The sequence below is a fragment of the Hypanus sabinus genome, chromosome 10 (assembly GCF_030144855.1).
Source record: "Hypanus sabinus isolate sHypSab1 chromosome 10, sHypSab1.hap1, whole genome shotgun sequence".
Taxonomy (NCBI): domain Eukaryota; kingdom Metazoa; phylum Chordata; class Chondrichthyes; order Myliobatiformes; family Dasyatidae; genus Hypanus; species Hypanus sabinus.
In genome coordinates this window covers 68,797,236-68,815,335 of record NC_082715.1, presented here as the reverse complement: position 1 = coordinate 68,815,335, position 18,100 = coordinate 68,797,236, and the positions used below count along the sequence as shown (strand labels likewise).

The following is an 18,100-nucleotide window of genomic DNA, read 5'->3' as shown; positions in this document are numbered from 1 at the left end:
TCTAGGCAACAGCATGATCTATTGTGCAGCTCACCACCCAATCGTAGCATGAATAACAACCACAAATTGCTTGTCATGTCGTACGCACAGACTAAGATAAGGAATTGTCAAGTTTTACCTTCAGGTGGTGGTGGTGGAAATTCATCCAGATCCATTCTGCTTGGACCTCACCCAGGCACCTTTTCATCCGAGTGTGAAACACATGCCCCGAGAGCATTCATTACCCTGCAGAGAGAGAAAGCTGTCACTGTGGAATGTGATGATCTTGGCTTAAAATCACACAGTTTAACACTTCTGAACACACTTAACCTCCAGTTTCATCTTGAGTTGCACGCCAGGTTTGAGAGAGGCTGAACAGGATGGTTTTCTGTGGAGCTGAGAAGGACGAGGGGTGACTTGATTGAGGTAAGAGAGAGCATGGCAGGGTAGTTTCCACTGGCAGGAGAGTGCTTAACAAGGTACCTAGTTATATTATAAGTGGCAGATGATTTAAACGGAAGGGCATAGTATTTGCTTTTTGCAGAGGGTTATAAATCTCTGGAACTCTCACCCCAGAGGGTGGAGGAGGTCAGATCATTGGAAGACATACAGTTTTCAAAGCTCTGGGGGTGATCTTGAAGGTGAACTGGTACAGAGGAGGTGTTGAGGCCTGGGTCATGCTGAATGATGGCAGAGGACGGAGGGTCTGAGTGGTCTCTGCTCCTACATTTCTGTGTACAATGAGCACTACTAAAGTTGTAATGGTGAGCTTTACCCACATGGCTACTTGGTGATTCACAAGTTACGACTCGATTAACAAAACTTCGCAACATGGTTTGAGTCATAATCCTGACGGCGAAACGCAAACCAACCAAAGTTCAACATCCTTCCTAAGCAGTTCAGGAGAACCTTCAACATCCAGGAATTCACTTCGTCCACAGCCATTTGCTTAGTCTTCTCCACCCTCAGATCAGCTGGATAGCTTGCTTTGCTTTACTTCAGGATTGCCCAAGGCTTTAAAAGAATATTATCTGACCATTAGCCAAGCTAGAATCAGGATCATCTACCGATGTTCCCACTGGCTACATGTGGTTCCTTTTCTAGCAGCTCATGCCCTAGTAAAATTGCACCACTTTATGCCACACAAGGTGTGTGGAAAGGTGTGTGTTACGTTTTGTAACATACACACATGCACACACACACGATTACTCAAATATTACTGAAATGTTGGATACAGAACAGTGTAGAGGCTTTTAAAGGGTGCAGAAGAGGCTCATCAGGATGCTGCCTGGATAGGAGAGTGCAAGATAAAAGAATAGGTTGAACAAACATTGGTTGTTTTCTCTGTCCTCTGAGTCTTGATTCCCCAACCCAGGGAAAAAGAGTATAACATTCACTCTCCCTACTCTCTCTATGTCACTCACAAATCTATACATCTCTATAAGGTCACTCCTCAGTCTCCTATGCTTCAAGGTATAAAGTCCTGGCCTGTCCAACATCTCTCTATAACTCACTCCCTTGATTCCTAACAAGGTCCTCGTAAATATTTTCTGCACTTTTTCAGGCTAAACACACTTTTCATATAACAGCATGACCAAAACTGTGCACAGTACTCCAACTACAGCCTCACAAACATCTTGTACACTCTAGTACCAGAGTTTCCAACACTTCTACTCAACGGCCTAACTGGTGAAGGCCAGTGCTGAACACCTCCTTTACATCCCTTTACTACTTACTGAACCACGTACTGGCCCCTCCGTTCTACAACATTCACTAACACCCTACCATTCATTGCGAAAGTCCTGACCTGGTTTGACATATCACACTTAACTGAACTGAAAGCCATTTGCAGTTATCTCCACGCACTTACCCTGCTGATCAAAATCCCCCCGTAATTTGTGACCACCTTTTTCCACTTTTAATGACACCACCTATTTTAGTGTCATCTGCAAACTTACTAACCATACCTTATGTAATCACATGTTTTTATATCTTCCTCTGTCTGCTTCTAGTGGGCGAAGGGTGGACCACATTTCCCCACCATTCCCTGTGAGTCTCTGACCCAATGGACATGTTCACGGGGCAGGAGAATGGCAGCAGGTGGAAGGTAACAGTAGCATGAATGACTCGCTTCTTCCCCTCCGTAATCAAATTTTGCAATAGTTCCTGAACACCCATGAACAGCACCTCATTAATCCTTTTTTGCACTATTTATTTGTAATAATTTTATTTCTTCGCACTGACCAGCTACTGCAAAAAAAAAATAAACTTCACATCATAGAAGCCAGAGATAATCAACCTGATCCTGGTTAAATATGACAGCATCACTGGTGGCATGGGAAGGAGGCTGACCACTCCACTGTCTTGGTGGTACTAGGGTCTTGGTCTCAGTGGCAATGCAAGACACAGTCGTTAACACCTTCATCAGCAGTTGCTGTTCCCTACAGCGCCCAGAATGTAACTAGCCAGGGACACTTTCCCCTGTGAAATAATTACCAGAATAATTATCCTAACCACCAATCATAAGAATGTTTTTCTGTAAGGTTGTGACATGAGATCAGAAGGTTCAATCTCACATCAGGAGACAAGGACACTCCACTGAATTACAGGGGCAGAACTGCAGTGTGGAGCATCCTTTACTGGGACGCCCAAATAAGACTGACTGCCAGTGCTGTTCTACATCTAGCGACAAGTAGGTTTAGCCCTGTGTTCACTGCTCAAACCCAGCCTGGCGCTCACTAAATCAATGCAATCTGCTGGAGTCTCTGTCACGCTAACTGGCTGTAGTCTTTCCCCACGTAACATCACAACTCAAATGCAATTATTTCACCATCTGCAAAAAAAAAGGGCTATGCAGAAATAATGAAATATTTAAAAAATGTAAATGCCCTCTTTTTCTGGGCCAGCCACTCTGTAGAGATAATGCATTCCAACCGGAACATTCACAAGCTCATTGAAAGCAACATTTGTTCCACAGATTTCTGATTAAACTCTAACACTGCTAGGTTGCATTTTCTACAGGACACCAAGAGGAGGAAAATGAGGTCATTCAGCCCTTTGAGCCTACTCTACCATTCCAACATGGGTGATTTACTTTCCCTCTCAACATCATTCCCCTGCTTTCTCCCCATAACTTTTGATGCCCTGACTAACCAAGATCCTATCAACCTCCACTTTAAATATACCCAATGACTTGGCCTCCACAGTCATCTGTGGCAATTAATTCCACAGAATCACTCTCCTCTGCATCTCTGTTCTAAATCTATGCAAAATATTATATTTAAATTCCAATAGAGCACACTCCGTCCACAAACAATGTTCCACATCGGTCAAGGAGAGTTCCATTTTTAACCACAGTTGCCCAAGAAGACAGCACAAAATCGGAATCAGATATATTACTGGCATAAGCCTTGAAATTTGTTGACTTTGAATGGCAGAGGTGAAGACGCTGTTTCTGAATTGTTGAGTGAGGGCCTTCACACTTCCGTACCTCCTTCCTGTGGTAGCAATGAGAACTATACGTAATCTGGGTGATGGGGGTACTTAATGATAGACACCATCTTTTTGAGGCATTGTTTCTGGATACTATGAAGGCTAGTGCTCATGATGGAGCTGACCCAGTTTACTTTGTTTAACCCTGCATCATACTTTGATCCTGTGCAGAAGCCGCCCCCACCCCCCAATACCAGATGGTGATGCAGCCAGTTAATATGCACTCCACGGTACATCTGTAGAAATTTGAGTGTTTTTGAGACATACCAAATTTCCCCAAACTCCTAATGAATTATAGCTGCTGTTGTGCTTTCTTTGTAGTTGCATTCAGTCCAGGTTAGATCCACAGATATATTGACACCTAGGAACTTAAAATTGCTCGTCTTACCCTTTCTTAAGTCCACATTCAATTCTTTGGTCTTACTGACATTGAGTGCAAGGCTGTTACTGTGACACCACTCAACTAGCTAATGTATCTTGCTCTTATATGCCCTCTTGTCACCACAAGAATTTCTGCCAACAATGATTGTATCATCAGCAAATTTATACATGGCATTTGTGCTGTGCTTAGCCACATAGTCTTGTGGTGTGCCAGTGCTGATTGCCAGCAAGATGGAAATCATTCCTATAGGAATGATTGTGTTAAATGCTGAGTTGTAGTCAATAAATACCAAAGGTATTTATATTGTCCAAGTGATTCCAGGCTGGGTAAAGAGTCAATAAGATCACATCCGCCATAGACCAATTGTGGAGATAGGCAAATTTCAGTGGGTCCAGATCCTTGCTGAGGCAGGAGTTAATTCTAGTCATAACCAACCTCTAAAAGCATTTCATCACCATAGATGTAAGTGCCACTCGGTGATAGTCATTAAGGCAACTCACCCTGCTCTTCTTGGATACAGATATGGTTGTTGCCCTGGAATCAAAACTTAACAAAAAGAATTTTCAAGTACTTGAGAAGCTGAAAACAACAAGAGTGAGAGTGAACCCTGCATCTGACAGGATAGCTCTGTGCTGCATTGGAACAGGTCAGATGGCCTTGCAGGAACAAACAAGCTACAGACTGAGCTTTTGACAATTAATTTCTGCACTATCACATCAAACAAGAGGCTCAACACCAACAGGACAACACATCATCTGCTAATGTTCTGGGGTTTTTTGCTGAACCTCAGTGCGTATGACAGTAATAAATCAATTTACCAAGTTCTCCAAGTCCCTTGGACCACAGGTATCACATTCCATTGAAGTGCTCACAACCACATCAAGCCAGACAGTCAGGCCTTAAAGGCTCCATAGACTGCAGAAGCTGGAACCTTGGACCGACAAATAATCTGATTCTGATTAAGTCCTGATGAAGGGCCTCAACCCAAAACATCAATTATTTATTCCTCTTCAAAGATGCTGCCTGACCTGCTAAGTTCCTCCAGCATTTTGTGGGTGTCGCTACAGATTTCCAGAATCTCTTTGTGTTTTATGATTTGCTGGAAAAGCTCAGCAGGTTGATCCGTGGGGAGAAAGGAATCACTGTCATTTTGATCAAAAATGTTGACAATTCCTCCCCCCCCCATCCCTCCACGGATGCCCTTTGACCCTCTGAGTTCTTCTAGCACAGGGGTTGGCAACGTTTACCACTGAAAGCCAATATGGACCCATTTCCCACAGAAAACACTGGGAGCCACAAAACCTGTTTGATATTTAAAATGAAATAACACTGCATACAACGTTTTTTTTGCCTTTATGCTATGTATAAACAAACTATAATGTGTTGCATTTATGAAATTGATGAACTCCTGCAGAGAAAACGAAATTACATTTCTGCATGCAACAAAAACATTTTGAACTCCGAAAAAAAGACGTTGGGTTGAAGGTTACTCCATAGTTAGCCTACCTTGGATCGAAGAATTGAAAGAAAGCACGCACTGGCGGGTGTCAGGCATTGGCAGTGGTGATGTATATTAATAGCGATAAAAAACACATTGTAGCGGTGTGCTACACGCAGCGCTAAAATAAAGACACTGCAGTCAAAGGTAGCTTTATTCGAACTAAACAGCCTTGCTTTAAAGCCTCCCTCAACCCGCCCCCCCGTGGGCGCGGATGCTCCAAAAGACACGTACTCACAAACCCCCGTAGGCTATCTCCCTTAGCCGGAACGGTGGCTAATTGTGAGCCGGTTTGGATGTGCCAGGAAATGAGGTCTCCACAAAGTTTTTAGATTGTACAAGATCACCATAATCTTCAAATTTCGAATTACATTTCAAAAACTAACAAACCACGGGGAGCCGCATCACAGAGATCAAAGAGCCACATGCGGCTCTGGAGCCGCGGGTTGCCGACCTCTGTTCTAGCAGCTTGTGTGTTAGTCCAGCCTCGGTCACTGTTGATTACTTTCTGCCACTAACACACTTGAAGCAATAGTGTGCTGCTACAATGTGATAAATCACAACTGCTCACCAACAATGGTATAATTCAAACAAATGTTCGGCTTTTTTTTTGAGGAATGAGAGAAAACAATAATTTTGAAAATATTTGCCATGTGCAGCCTCTATTTCAGATTACAGTCATGCTATACTCCTTTTTTAAGTAAAAACTGTAGGCTTTCCTGTTCTATTTTAAACCTTCATCTAATCTAGTTCGCAGAAAAGATAAAGACTATTTGTCACATGTACATCAAAACATACAGTGAAATGTGGCAATTGCATCAATAACTGTCCAAGGATGCGCTGGGGGCGGCCCATAAGTGTCGCCATCTTCCGGCACCAACAGAGCCTGGCCAAAACTTACTAACTTTAACCCTCACCTATACTTCCATGTTGGGATTAGGAGTAAGGAGAAGGACATAAAGAAACTTCAAGTGGCTAAGGAAAGCAGAGAACTCATTAAGTGAAGGGAGACTGGGTAATGTTGATGTTTCGAGGTACCCTGTTGTGCTTGGATTCAAAATACTGAAACACACAGAGGTACAATATGGTGATTAGAAATGGTAGTCAGCCTTACTTTTAAGGAAGGATGTGAATACAGGATTATGTTAATACAGACTTACTGTGACCACATTGGGCCCTGGTGACACTACATCATGTTCACGTTCAGGTTCATTGTCAGTTGACTGTACATGCATACAGCCAAATAAATCAGTTTTCCTCTGGAACACGGTGCACCCACAAAACATACATCATTCACAGCACACAAACCTAAGTATTACCATAAATAATTCAATAAAATATAATTAAAAATGCATATAGTGTGCAGCACAGGTGAGCAGTAATCAGTTGCCTGTCCGAGTGACAAGACCTCGGTGGTGGCAGGGTTTTCCTTAGTTAGTCTCACAGCTTGAGGGAAGAAGTTGTTACCCATTCTGGCAGCCCTGGTCCTGGTGCTGTAGCACCTCTTCCCTGACGGTAGTGGGTCAAAGAGATGGTGGGATGGGTGGTAGGATCCACAACAATGCTTTGATTCGAAGTACGTGTAATGCACAGCACAAGTAAACAGTACAATAAGCAGCTCGCTGTACAGTAAGGTGGCAGCACACTTGGACACAGTGTCTTCCATGGAACCAACCAAAGATGTTATTGCCTTTGTTTTTTAAAACACAGTTTTTATAATTACAAGTCCCTGCTGGACATTAAAAACTCAAAGTACTCCAGGTCTACTCCATCAGTGGAGAAACTGAAGGAGCTGGACTTAGTGCAATTTGTGCTGCTCCCTGTGTCAGAGGCATCAGGGGTGTTGGTCCTTAAAAGCAGTGTGCAGTCTAACAGCAAGTCTTTGTTGCTTTTCTTGCCATCGAATAACCCTGCTGGACATCGGTAATGTGGAATGCCACAAGTCCGATTTACTAGTTTATTTGCGGTTGCCAGCGGTAGGATATGGGGAAGCTGTATGGTCTCAGCTGTAGTGAGTGCTAGGCCTCAAGCCGTGGTGTTGCCTGCTTACAGCCACCCAGGAGAGGCATCAGAACTGTGCACTCCACCGGAGGTGACATGGTGTGGCATTGAAGCTGGTGTCAGTGCTGCCATCCAGAGTTCACATGGCAGAAGACAAGCCGTATTGTGTTCGACTGCTGACTGCTGCAACATTCATTAAATCAGGGACTTGGATTACAGTCGGCCCTCCTTATCCGCGGGGGATTGGTTCTGGGACCCCCCGCGGATACCCAAAAACGCAGATGCTCAAGTCCCTTATTTAACCTGTCTCAGTGCGGTGGTCTTTAGGACCCAGCACAGCTCTGAATCCGCAGTGTTTCTGTTCACAAAATTAATCACGATCACGATTAAAAATAAAGTGAAAGTAATAAAGCAATCAGAAAGAGGTGAAACACCATCAGTCATTGGAAAAGCATTAGACTACAGTCGGTCAACAATCAGAACAATTTTAACGGAGCATGTGAAAGGCCCTGCCCCGATGAAAGCTACAATTATTACTAAGCAATGCAGTGGTTTAATTATTGAAATACATACGTTTCTTAAGTGTTTTATATGCATAGAAAGGTAAAATATATACTATATACTAAGACAAACGTTTGACTAACTGACGCTAAATAATACCGGATGTACCTGTTCCAACTTCAAATCTGTTTTAAAGATGGACTCAGGAACGGAGCTCTTTCATAACCCGGGGACTGCCTGTACTTTTAAATCATCTCTAGATTACTTATAATACCTAATACAATGTAAATGCTATGTAAATAGTTGGTATACTGTACTGTTTAGGGAATAATGACAAGAAAAAATAGTCTGTACATGCACAAACAACGAGTGCTGGAGACAGAACTTCTGGGGTTTCCTGATCTGCGGTTGGTTGAATCCACGGATAAGGAGGGCTGACCGTATGTTTTTTTTAAGTATGTGACTTTTTTTCTGTTATCTTATATATGCTGTGTGTGACTATTAGTACTGTGTTTTGTACCTTGGTCCTGGAGTAACGCTGTTTCATTTGGCTGTGTTCATAGGTATTCATGTATGGTTGAATGGCAATTAAACTTGAACTTGAGACCTTGAAGAGGCAGTGTATTCATTATTCATTTCGTAGCCTGAGGGAAAAAGCTGTTACCTAGTCTGGCAGTCAGTTCTTGTGCAGTTTTAATCTTATGTTATAAAGATAAACTTTCCATATATAGAGCAGAGAGAAGTATCATGGGACTGGTGGGCTTGCATTCTGATTAGACATCAAGTATTTTAGGACCATTTCCTCTAGATTGTAAAGAATGAGAGCAGATCTCATAGAAACTAAGAAAATTCCTCCAGGACTTGACATCTGGACGCAGGGTGGACAAATCCCCTGGTCAAAGGATCCGAAACAAAAAAGGCATAATTCAACGTATGGTCAGGGTCCTTGATGATGGTCACCCCCGTCTCCCACACTCCAAAAGAAACAAATGGGGGCATACATTGGAGAGATTGCAAAAGTAAAGCAAAAAAATCTCTCTCTGAGGAGAGAGGTAACAAGTTATTGCTGTTGGATTTTTCTTTTCAGCTGTTAGTTGCAAAATTTCATTTATTGAAGATGACAGCCTCTGTTCACAAGATTAAATTTTACAAACCAGGTCTGTCAAAACTGATTGCATTGACCATCACCAAGGCCCCGCAACATGGCAGGGAAGAGCTATCGGCTCGCTGCTCTGATGTTTACCACCCGCGGTCAATTGAACCGCTCATGCACAGAACACTGTCTGCCAGACCTTGTCAAAACATGACCTGCTTCGGATGTTCAAGGCATTCTATTCAACAGCTTGATCAGTTGCCACCACTTCTTCACTGAAAATTTCCTCCCCAGGTTACATCGTTCCTATCCCTCTGGCAAATAATCTGCTGGAGAAACTCAATGGGTTGAGCAGAATTTGTGGTGGCAGATGGACAACTAGCATCTGCTAGTTCTTGTTCCATCTCTCTGTACTAGTAACCCCTCCTCTATCTGCAGAGCAGACTCAATGCACCAGTTGTGATGAAGGGTCTTAACACAAAACATCAACTGTCCATTTCCCTCCCCAGATGCAGCCTGATGGGCTGAGCTCCTCCAGATCCCCTGTGTACAGATGGTGAGAAAACAAGGTTTAGGTTGCACAGAAGTTGAGAAAGAGGCAGAAAAGACAAAGGGATTATCTGTAATAGGTGGGGACCTGCTCAGCACATCTATGGAACCATCACAGAGTCAGAATCGGGTTTGTATCATGAAATGTGTCACTTTTTTGGTGGCAGTACACTGCAATACAAATAAATTACTATACGTTACAAAATACAAGCAAGTGCAAGGTAGAAATGATGATGTACTGTTCACGAGTATTCAGAAATCTGGTGGGGGGGGGGGCCAGGCAGAGCTTTAAAGCGAATGCAGGAGAATGGTGCTAATGTTAACTCTCCCTCAGTGAGGCACTGACAGGGAAGAAGACTAGTACTGATACAAGTATTCACTCAGAGGACACTTTATTCAGTACCTCCTGTACCTAATACATTGGCCTCTAGGAGTATGTTTGTTGTTTCTACCTCTGTAGCCTATTGACTTCAAGGTTTGGCAAGTTATGCATTCAGAAATGCTGTTCAGCACACCATTGACATAACACATGTTTATCTGAGTTACAGTTGCACTCCTGTCAGCTTGAACCAGTCTTGCCAATTTCCTCTGACCTCTCTCATTAACGAGGTGTTTTCATGTAGTAAGCTGCTGCTTACTACATGCTTTTTGTTTCTCGCACCACTCTCTATAAACTCTGAGGAGATCATCATTTTTATTGAGATACACAAACCACCCCATCTGGCACCAATAGACAATGTCACATAGGTCACATTTCTTCCCTTTTCTGTGTTTGGTCTGAACAACAACTGAATCTCTTGACCATGTCTGCAGGTATTGACTTGCTGCCACGTGATTGGCTGATTAGGTATTTGCATCAATGAGGTGTATTGGTGTACCTAATAAAGTGGCCACTGAGCGTACAAGTGCATTTTATTGGGATTCATCCCACATGTAAGGATTGTGGAACCAAAAGTAAGAGCACAACTTTTAAACTGAATATACCTGACTTTGACTTTGAGGTTTGCTGCCTGACCTGCTGAGTTCATCAGCTTTTTTGTACATCTTGATTTGACCACAGCATCTGCAGTGTACTTTGTGTTTACTCTGAATAAACAAGTTGCCCCTTAGGTTCCTACTATAAATCTCTCCCCTCTCATCTTAAATATATGCTCTTTAGTTCTTAATTCCTCAACCCTGGGGAAAAAGACTGTGTGAGTCCACCCTATCTATACCCCACATGACTTTATAAGCTTCCACAAGGTCACTCCTCAGTTTTCTCTGCTTTAAGGAATAACGATCTAGCCTGTCCAAACTCTCCCTATAATTCAGTCTGTTGAGTTCAGGTAACATCCTCATAAACCTTTTCCCCATTCTTTCCAGTTTAATAACATTGTTCCTGGAGCAAGGTGACCAAAGTTGAGCACAATACTCTAAGTGTGGCTTCAACAATGTCGTTGTAGCAACAATTATACAGCTGCAATGAAACATTCTCATTTCGAAACTTGATGCCCTGACTGATGAAGGTCAGCATGCCAAAAGTCCTCTTAACTATTCTGCCTACCTGTGACAGGGAACCATGTACTGGACCTCCCATGTCCCGCTATACTACAACGCTCACCAGGGTCCTACTGTTCACTGTGAAAGTCCTAACTTGATTTGATTTTCCAAAATGCAATACCTCACTCTTACCTGAATTAAACTCTATCTGCCATTCCTCTGCCCACTTACCCAACTGATCAGGATCCCTCTGTATTTTTTGTTTGAGGACATCTGGAGACTTTTTCTTCAAAATACCAGCACCAAATTACACCGAGCTCTATCAAGATTTCTCAAATTACATAGAAAAGAGAACGTTACAGCAAAATGCAGACTCTTTGGTGCACAATGTTGTGCTGGACTTTTAACTCTTTCCTCCTACATTGTCTTCGGGTTTTTTCAATCATCTGTGTGCCATTGAGGTGCTATGGTAATGCAGCGGCCAGTGCGATGCTGTTATAGCTCGGGGTGCCCTCTGTAAGGACACAGAAGGAAATTATGTCCCAGAAGAATAAATTCCAATTCAAAAAGCTGTATCTTATCGTCCCATTACAATTTTATAGCATACTGTAATATTAATTTTTGCATCCACATTAGATACAGAATGGAACAATGTACTTGAACAAAGGATTAACTTTAACAAAGAGAAACTTTTCATCTGATAACAACGAAAGCATGCAAGATATATTTTATAAACCAAACAATGAAATTATCCATCAATCAGTAACACATTCCTGCAATATTCTCCAATATTGCTGATGTGAGAATGCTATTCTTGGACTGCAGTTCAGCATTCAACACCATAATTCCCTTCAGGCTCGACAAGAAGCTCAGAGACCTCGATCTCCACCCTGCCTTGTGTAGCTGGATCCTGGACTTACTGTCAGGTTGTTGGCAGGTGGTAAGAGTGGGCTCCCTCACCTTTGCCCCTCTGACCCTCAACACAGGTGCCCCTCAGGGATGTGTACTAAGCCCCCTCCTTTACTCTCTGTATACCCTGACTGTGCTGCCACCCACAACTCCAATCTGCTAATTAAATTTGCTGATGACACTACACTGATTTGCCTAATTTCAAATAACAATAAGCCTACAGAGAAGAAGTCATCATCCCGACACAGTAGTGTCAAGAACACAACCTCTCCCTCAATGTCGCAAAAACAAAGGAGCTGTTTGTAGACTACAGGAGGAATGGAGACAGACCAACCCCTATTGACATCAGTGGATCTGGAGTTGAGCGGGTGAACAGCTTTAAGTTCCTCGGCATACACATCACTGAGGATCTCACGTGTCTTTACATACACAACAGCGTCTCTTTCACCTCAACCAGTTGAAGAAGTTTGGTGTGGGCCCTCATATTCTAAGAACTTCCTACAGGGGCACAATTGAGAGCATCCTGACTGGCTGCATCACTGTCTGGTATGGGCAGTGTACTTCTCTTAATCTATAATAAGAAGGTTGACGCTGCTTTGGGAAGGGTGCAGAAGAGGTTTACCAGGATATTGCCTGGATAGAGAGCATGTACTATAAACAAGAGGTTATACAAACTTGCATAATTTTCTCTGGTGTGGTGGAGATTAAGGGAAGACCTGATAGAAGTTTTTAAGATTTTGTGAAGTGTAGATAGACATATTGCTAGATCCTTTCTCCTGGGGTCAAAATATATCTAATACCAGAGAACAAGATGAGAGGGGGAGAATTCGAAGTGTGTGTGCAGGACAATCTTTCTTTATGTACAGAGAGCGGTGAGTGCTGGAATACACTGCCAATGGAGGCTGATATGTAAGAGACATTGAAGAGGCTCTTCGACAGGCACATGAATATACAGAGAATGGAGGGATATGAGCCACGTGCAGACAGAAAGGATTAGTTTCATTAGGCATCATTAGTTTAATTAGTTCTTTGTTCTTTCCAGACACAGAAACTCTCGTAGACTTGAAAAATTTTGAAGGAAAAATGTCAAACTAATTTCTTGCGTTTGCGTTCTTTTCTAGCTCAGAGCCCGGAGATTAAATTACAGCAGCGGTTCCAAGTGTGTGAGTGCTCAGTGAGAGTGTTGTCGAATGAGAAGGCGCTGGAACACCATAGCTGCTCAGAGATATTCGTCATGGTCCTAGCTTGGTCAATTTGGAAGAACATCGTGAAGGATCCCACCCACTTTGCTCATGATCTCTTTGTCCCATTCCCATCAGGGAACGCTGGAAATGACATTAAACAATCTTAAATTAACTTCCCAAACTGCCAGAAAGTTGGAATGATTTCCAACCAAAGACTACATCTCAATGCCTAAAATCCCACCTGTACGTATCAACATCAGAGAGAATGGATGTTAACTTTTTTGTTCTCAATCCCTTTTTCATTTTTTTTCACAGTTTTCTTTTGGTGACCTGCATTTCCAACAACTTTATAAGAAAATCATTTTAGGGCACATAACAAGTGGGCAGCTTTCCCCACAGGGTACACACTTCTGTAAGGTATGGGGTCATCACTGTGAAAAGAGGAAATAAAACAAAAACTGCAGACACTTTGTCAGGATGCTGCCTGGACTAGAGAGCATGTCTTATGAGGCTAGATTGAGTGAGCCAGGGCTTTTGTCTTTGGAGTGAAGATGGGTGAGAGGTGACTTGATAGAGATGTACAAGATGACCAGAGGCATAGATTGAGTGGACTGCCAGAGACTTTTTTCCAGGGTGGAACTAATTAATCCAAGGGGAGCACAATTTTGAGGTGATTGGAGGGAAGTATGGGGCGGGGGGTGATATCAGAGTTAAGTTCTTCACACAGAGTGGTGGTGCGTGCTATAGCCTAGCAGGGGTGATGGTACAGGCAGATACATTAGGGACATTTAGAAGACCTTTAGGTAGGCCCATGGATGACAAAAAAATGGAAGGCTATGTAGGAGGGAAGAGTTTGATTGATCTTAGAGTAAGTTAAAAGTTCAGCACAACATTATGGACTGAAGGGCCTGTAGTGTGCTGTACTATTCTTTGTTTTATATTAAATGCACTAAGCAACAGAAGAAAAATCACTGTCCAAAACTGGAGCACATTGTGGAAAGTAAGTCATTCCATTCTATGTTTTCATTCTTCCTTTCCCCAAAGGTAGCGGCCACTGCCAGAAGACTAAGCTCTGAGTTGTCCTCTTCCAATTTATCCATGACATCCATTACAGAATAATGCCATTCTATCTCCTCTACATGTGGCTCTGATCATCCAGTCATAGGACAATGTTACTGTCTGTCACAATTTGCCAATCATTCTCTGATTTTCCAGAGGAGAATTCAGCCACATTTTATTAACAAGCTTCCTAGTTACAGTAGCTCACTTCAGAACAGAATAAGTAATAAGTACTGAGAGATCTACCCAGTTTCCTTCTGACAGCACAGAAGTGTGATATGGTGAGGGTCTGGAGAGGGAGTGGGATTCAGACAGGCATCTGCGGAATGCCACCCTGGGAAAATGGCATGAGAAGATCAGAAGGTCTGGGTAAGATCAAGGAGAAGCTTACAGAGGAGCCTGCACATGGTCTATATCCCTCCATTCTCTACATATCCATGTGTCTGTCTAAGAGACCCTTCAATGCCTCTTTCATATCTGCTTTCATCACCACTCACAGCAGTGTATTCTAGACATCCACCACCCTCTGTATATATAAAAAAATCATTGTGCACATCTCCTTTAACACTCACCCTCGCTTCTTAAATGCATGCCCTCTGGTATTAGATAGTTCAACCCGATAAAAAAGATACAGTTTGATATTTGAGTAAACTCCGCCCATCCTAGAAAATGACTAGGTGGAGTTTAGTCAAATAGTTTCATTGTTAACCAGATTCCCACACAGGTTCACGAGTCAGGGAGTCATAAGACACTACAGCACAGGAACAGGCTGTTAATCTGCCTAGTCCAATGATTTACACCCTGACTATAGATCTCCATATCGTTCTCATTCATACACTTATCCAAATTTCTCTTAAATGTTGAAAATGAACCTGCATCTACCACTTCTGCAGGCAGCTTATTCCACAATCTCACCACACTCTGAGTGAGGAAGTTCCCCTTCATGCTCCCCTTAAACATTTCACCTTTCACCCTTAACCCATGACCTCTAGTTCTAGTCTCACCCACCCTCAGTGGAAAAAGCCTGCTTGCACTTACCCTATTTATACCCCTCATAATTTTGTATACCTCTATCAAATCTCCCCTCATTCTCCTAAACTCCAGGGAATAAAACCCAAATTCAACCTTTCCCTATACCTCAGGTCCTCAAGACCTGGTAACATTCTTGTAAATTTTCTCTGCACCCTTTCAATCTTATTGACATTCTTCCTGAATGTACGTGACCAAAACTGCACATAATACTCCAAATTATGTCTCAACAACTTCTTATACAATTTCAACGTGACATCCCAACTCCTGTACTCAATACATTAATTTATGAACAAGAACATTAGAAAACAGGAGTAGGCCACGGCCCTCAAGCCTGCCTCACCATTCAATCTAGATCAGCTTCACCCTCTTCTGCATCAGTTCCCCCTGTCAGTTCCTCGATCTTCTGAATATTGTTCTCTTTCCAGCTTAGAAACATCTACTGGACAGAGAGTTCCAGAGAAGAGTCTGTGCAGTGCTGTTCTAGAAGTGGTCAGAGAACAACACTATCAGGGCATGAATGACTACTTGAGCATTCGATAGTCTAATAAGGTATAAGAAAACAGGAAGGGTGGGGGCAGGAAGGAAGAAACCGAACTAAACTGACACCTTCTACGGTTGCAGAAAGCAAGTTGCATCCACCAAGCAATTTCAAAACAAATGCATTCAAGACAAAAAGCAAATGCGGAGAAGAACTCTCAAACAGCAAAGATAAAGAGAATATAAAAGACAGATTCTGCAGATGCTGGAAATCCAGGGCAACACACACACAGTGCTGGAGGCAGTATATAAGCAAGGGAAATTAACTGCTGATGTTTTGGGCTGAGACCCTTCATCAGGACTGGAAAGGGTGAAGAGGTCAAAATAAGTAGGTGGAGAGAGGGGAAGGAGTACCAGCTACAAGGTGATAGGCAAGACCAGACAAGGAGGAAGGTAAGTAGGTGGGATACGGAGGAATGGATGGAAGAGATAAAGGAATCTGATGGGAGCAGAGAGAGGACTATGGTAGAAGAGGAAGGAGAAGAAATACCAGAGCAAGACACAGAGCAGGTATGGAGTAGAGAAAGTATGAGACGGGAACCAGAATAGAGAATGGAAAAAGAGAGGGGGGAGGGGGAGAAATTACCAGAAGTTAGAGAAATCAATGTTCATGCCACAAGACATAGGAGCAGATTTAGGCCATTCAGCCCATCGTCTCCTCAGCCATTCCATCATTGCTGAATTATTATCCCTCACAACCCAATTCTCCTGCCTTCTCCCCATATCCTTTGATATCTTTTCTAATCAAGAACCTATCATCTTCCATTTTAAATATACCCAAAGACTTGGCCTCTATCGCCATCTGTGGCAATGAATACCACAAATTCACCATCACTTGGCAAAAGAAACTCCTCCTCATTTCAATTCTAAAGGACTGTACCTCTTTTCTGAAACTGTGCCCTCTGGTCCTAGACTCCCCCACTACAGAGAACATTCCATACCCAGACATTGTAATGTGTTTTACTGGAAGCGTACCTGTGGCCCAGTACTAAACAATACCTTCTTCCAGCAGAATCACAGATCATTGTGTCCTACAGAACCACAATATCCAGAGGTGAGCAGAGCAGTAATCCAGCTTGGGTGACGGGAGCTATAAGCACCAGATGTAATGGGAACACACTGTAACCTACTTCCAAATTCATTTCTCCCAATTTCTATGGAATGGAATTTCAACAGCTCAGGATGACACAAGGTTGCTCCTCCGTCAAACAACCAAGGACAAAACTTATAGCCAAGTGTCCACAACATACCCATCTCCCTACATCCTCCGCCTTCCCAAAGTATCACAGCTCTGGTCTATCTTACCTCAGCTAAGACACTCTAGCCCTGACAATAATCATGCAAATCTCCACTCCACCTTCCCCACAGCAACTATACCCTCCTCACTCTGTGGTGAACAGCCTAGTCAAGATCTGGCTGAACCAGAACACAAGGTTCAAATATACCTTCCATGTCCGTACAGTGCAATCACTGATCAAGGACCTACTACCTGTTTAATTATGTGCCACGCTACTTTCACAGTATCATGGGCACCCTCAAGATCCCTCTAGACTTCTGCTGTGTTCTGGTTAAGATGACGCCGAGCTGTGATGTCCATTGATATCGTGGATCGGCCTTGCCCGTTTCTTCATTAATTTCGCAGGGATGGCTTTGTAGTCTGCAATTCTGGGCCAGGCAGTGAAGGATGTAGGCTTCATGCTTGTGTGCCTGAGAGTCCAGGGCTGTTCTGGAGTTGAAGGCTTGTCTGTGTGTGTGAGGGGGAGGATCGGTGGAAGGGTGGAGAAGGAACTGTTGTTGCTGTTGCTTGTGATGTTCTGCTGAACTCTGTGGGCATGTGTGCTGACACTTCAGGTTAATTACACCCAGAACATCCTCAGATTGTGTTGGTTGTTAATGTAAACAACACATTTCATTGTAGGTTTCAATGTACATGTGATAAATAAATCTGAATCTGTATCTACACTAAGTATCTTAGGTTTGCTTTACAATGTGCAAGAGAACTTCCTCACTACTGAGTTCCACCTGTCACCTCTCTGCCCACTGCTCCTCCAGATAACAGCATTATTTCTCACTTTCAACCACAAGTACATTTGCAAACCACATTTCCATCATACCAGTAAATAACTAATGCACATGCTTTACAAACAGCAAGGAACATGACATAAATTCAGCAGGTGTTCATAACAGCACCACAGATTTCCCAGCCAGGCACTGTGGAAACTTCACATCAATTTCCCTAGCCTTGCTTTCGATCCCTTGGACATTTTCTTTTGCTTGTTAGGCTACCACAGGGGATCTTGCAAAGAACTGCATACACTCAATGGCGAATTTATTGGCTCCACCTGTACACCTGCTCATTAAGGCAAAAACCTAATCAGCCAATTATGTATCATTATTGATTGAAT

At 42.9% G+C, this 18,100-nt stretch overlaps 1 protein-coding gene and 1 long non-coding RNA gene across 11 annotated transcripts in view; one reads left to right on the top strand and one right to left on the bottom strand.

Annotated features, from left to right (window-relative positions):
- arhgef10 (Rho guanine nucleotide exchange factor (GEF) 10) overlaps positions 1-18,100 on the bottom strand; it is a 216,685-nt gene that overhangs the window by 172,684 nt on the left and 25,901 nt on the right. For 8 of the 9 annotated variants that reach the window (XM_059982019.1, XM_059982025.1, XM_059982023.1 and 5 more), the window contains exon 2: positions 119-225. In XM_059982019.1, the coding sequence (XP_059838002.1) occupies positions 119-155 (37 nt within the window). In that variant the 5' untranslated portion in view covers positions 156-225. Of the gene's footprint in view, positions 1-118; positions 226-11,334; positions 11,353-18,100 lie in introns of those variants that run through there. The other variant, XM_059982021.1, reaches the window with a different exon arrangement.
- On the top strand, positions 246-14,349 carry LOC132400737 (uncharacterized). 2 transcript variants are annotated; one of them, XR_009514350.1, is made up of 3 exons: positions 246-405; positions 1,992-2,086; positions 13,005-14,349. It is a non-coding gene; the product is annotated as an uncharacterized LOC132400737 (long non-coding RNA). The 2 variants fall into 2 exon arrangements; XR_009514351.1 differs by lacking the exon at positions 13,005-14,349 and adding an exon at positions 4,374-8,399.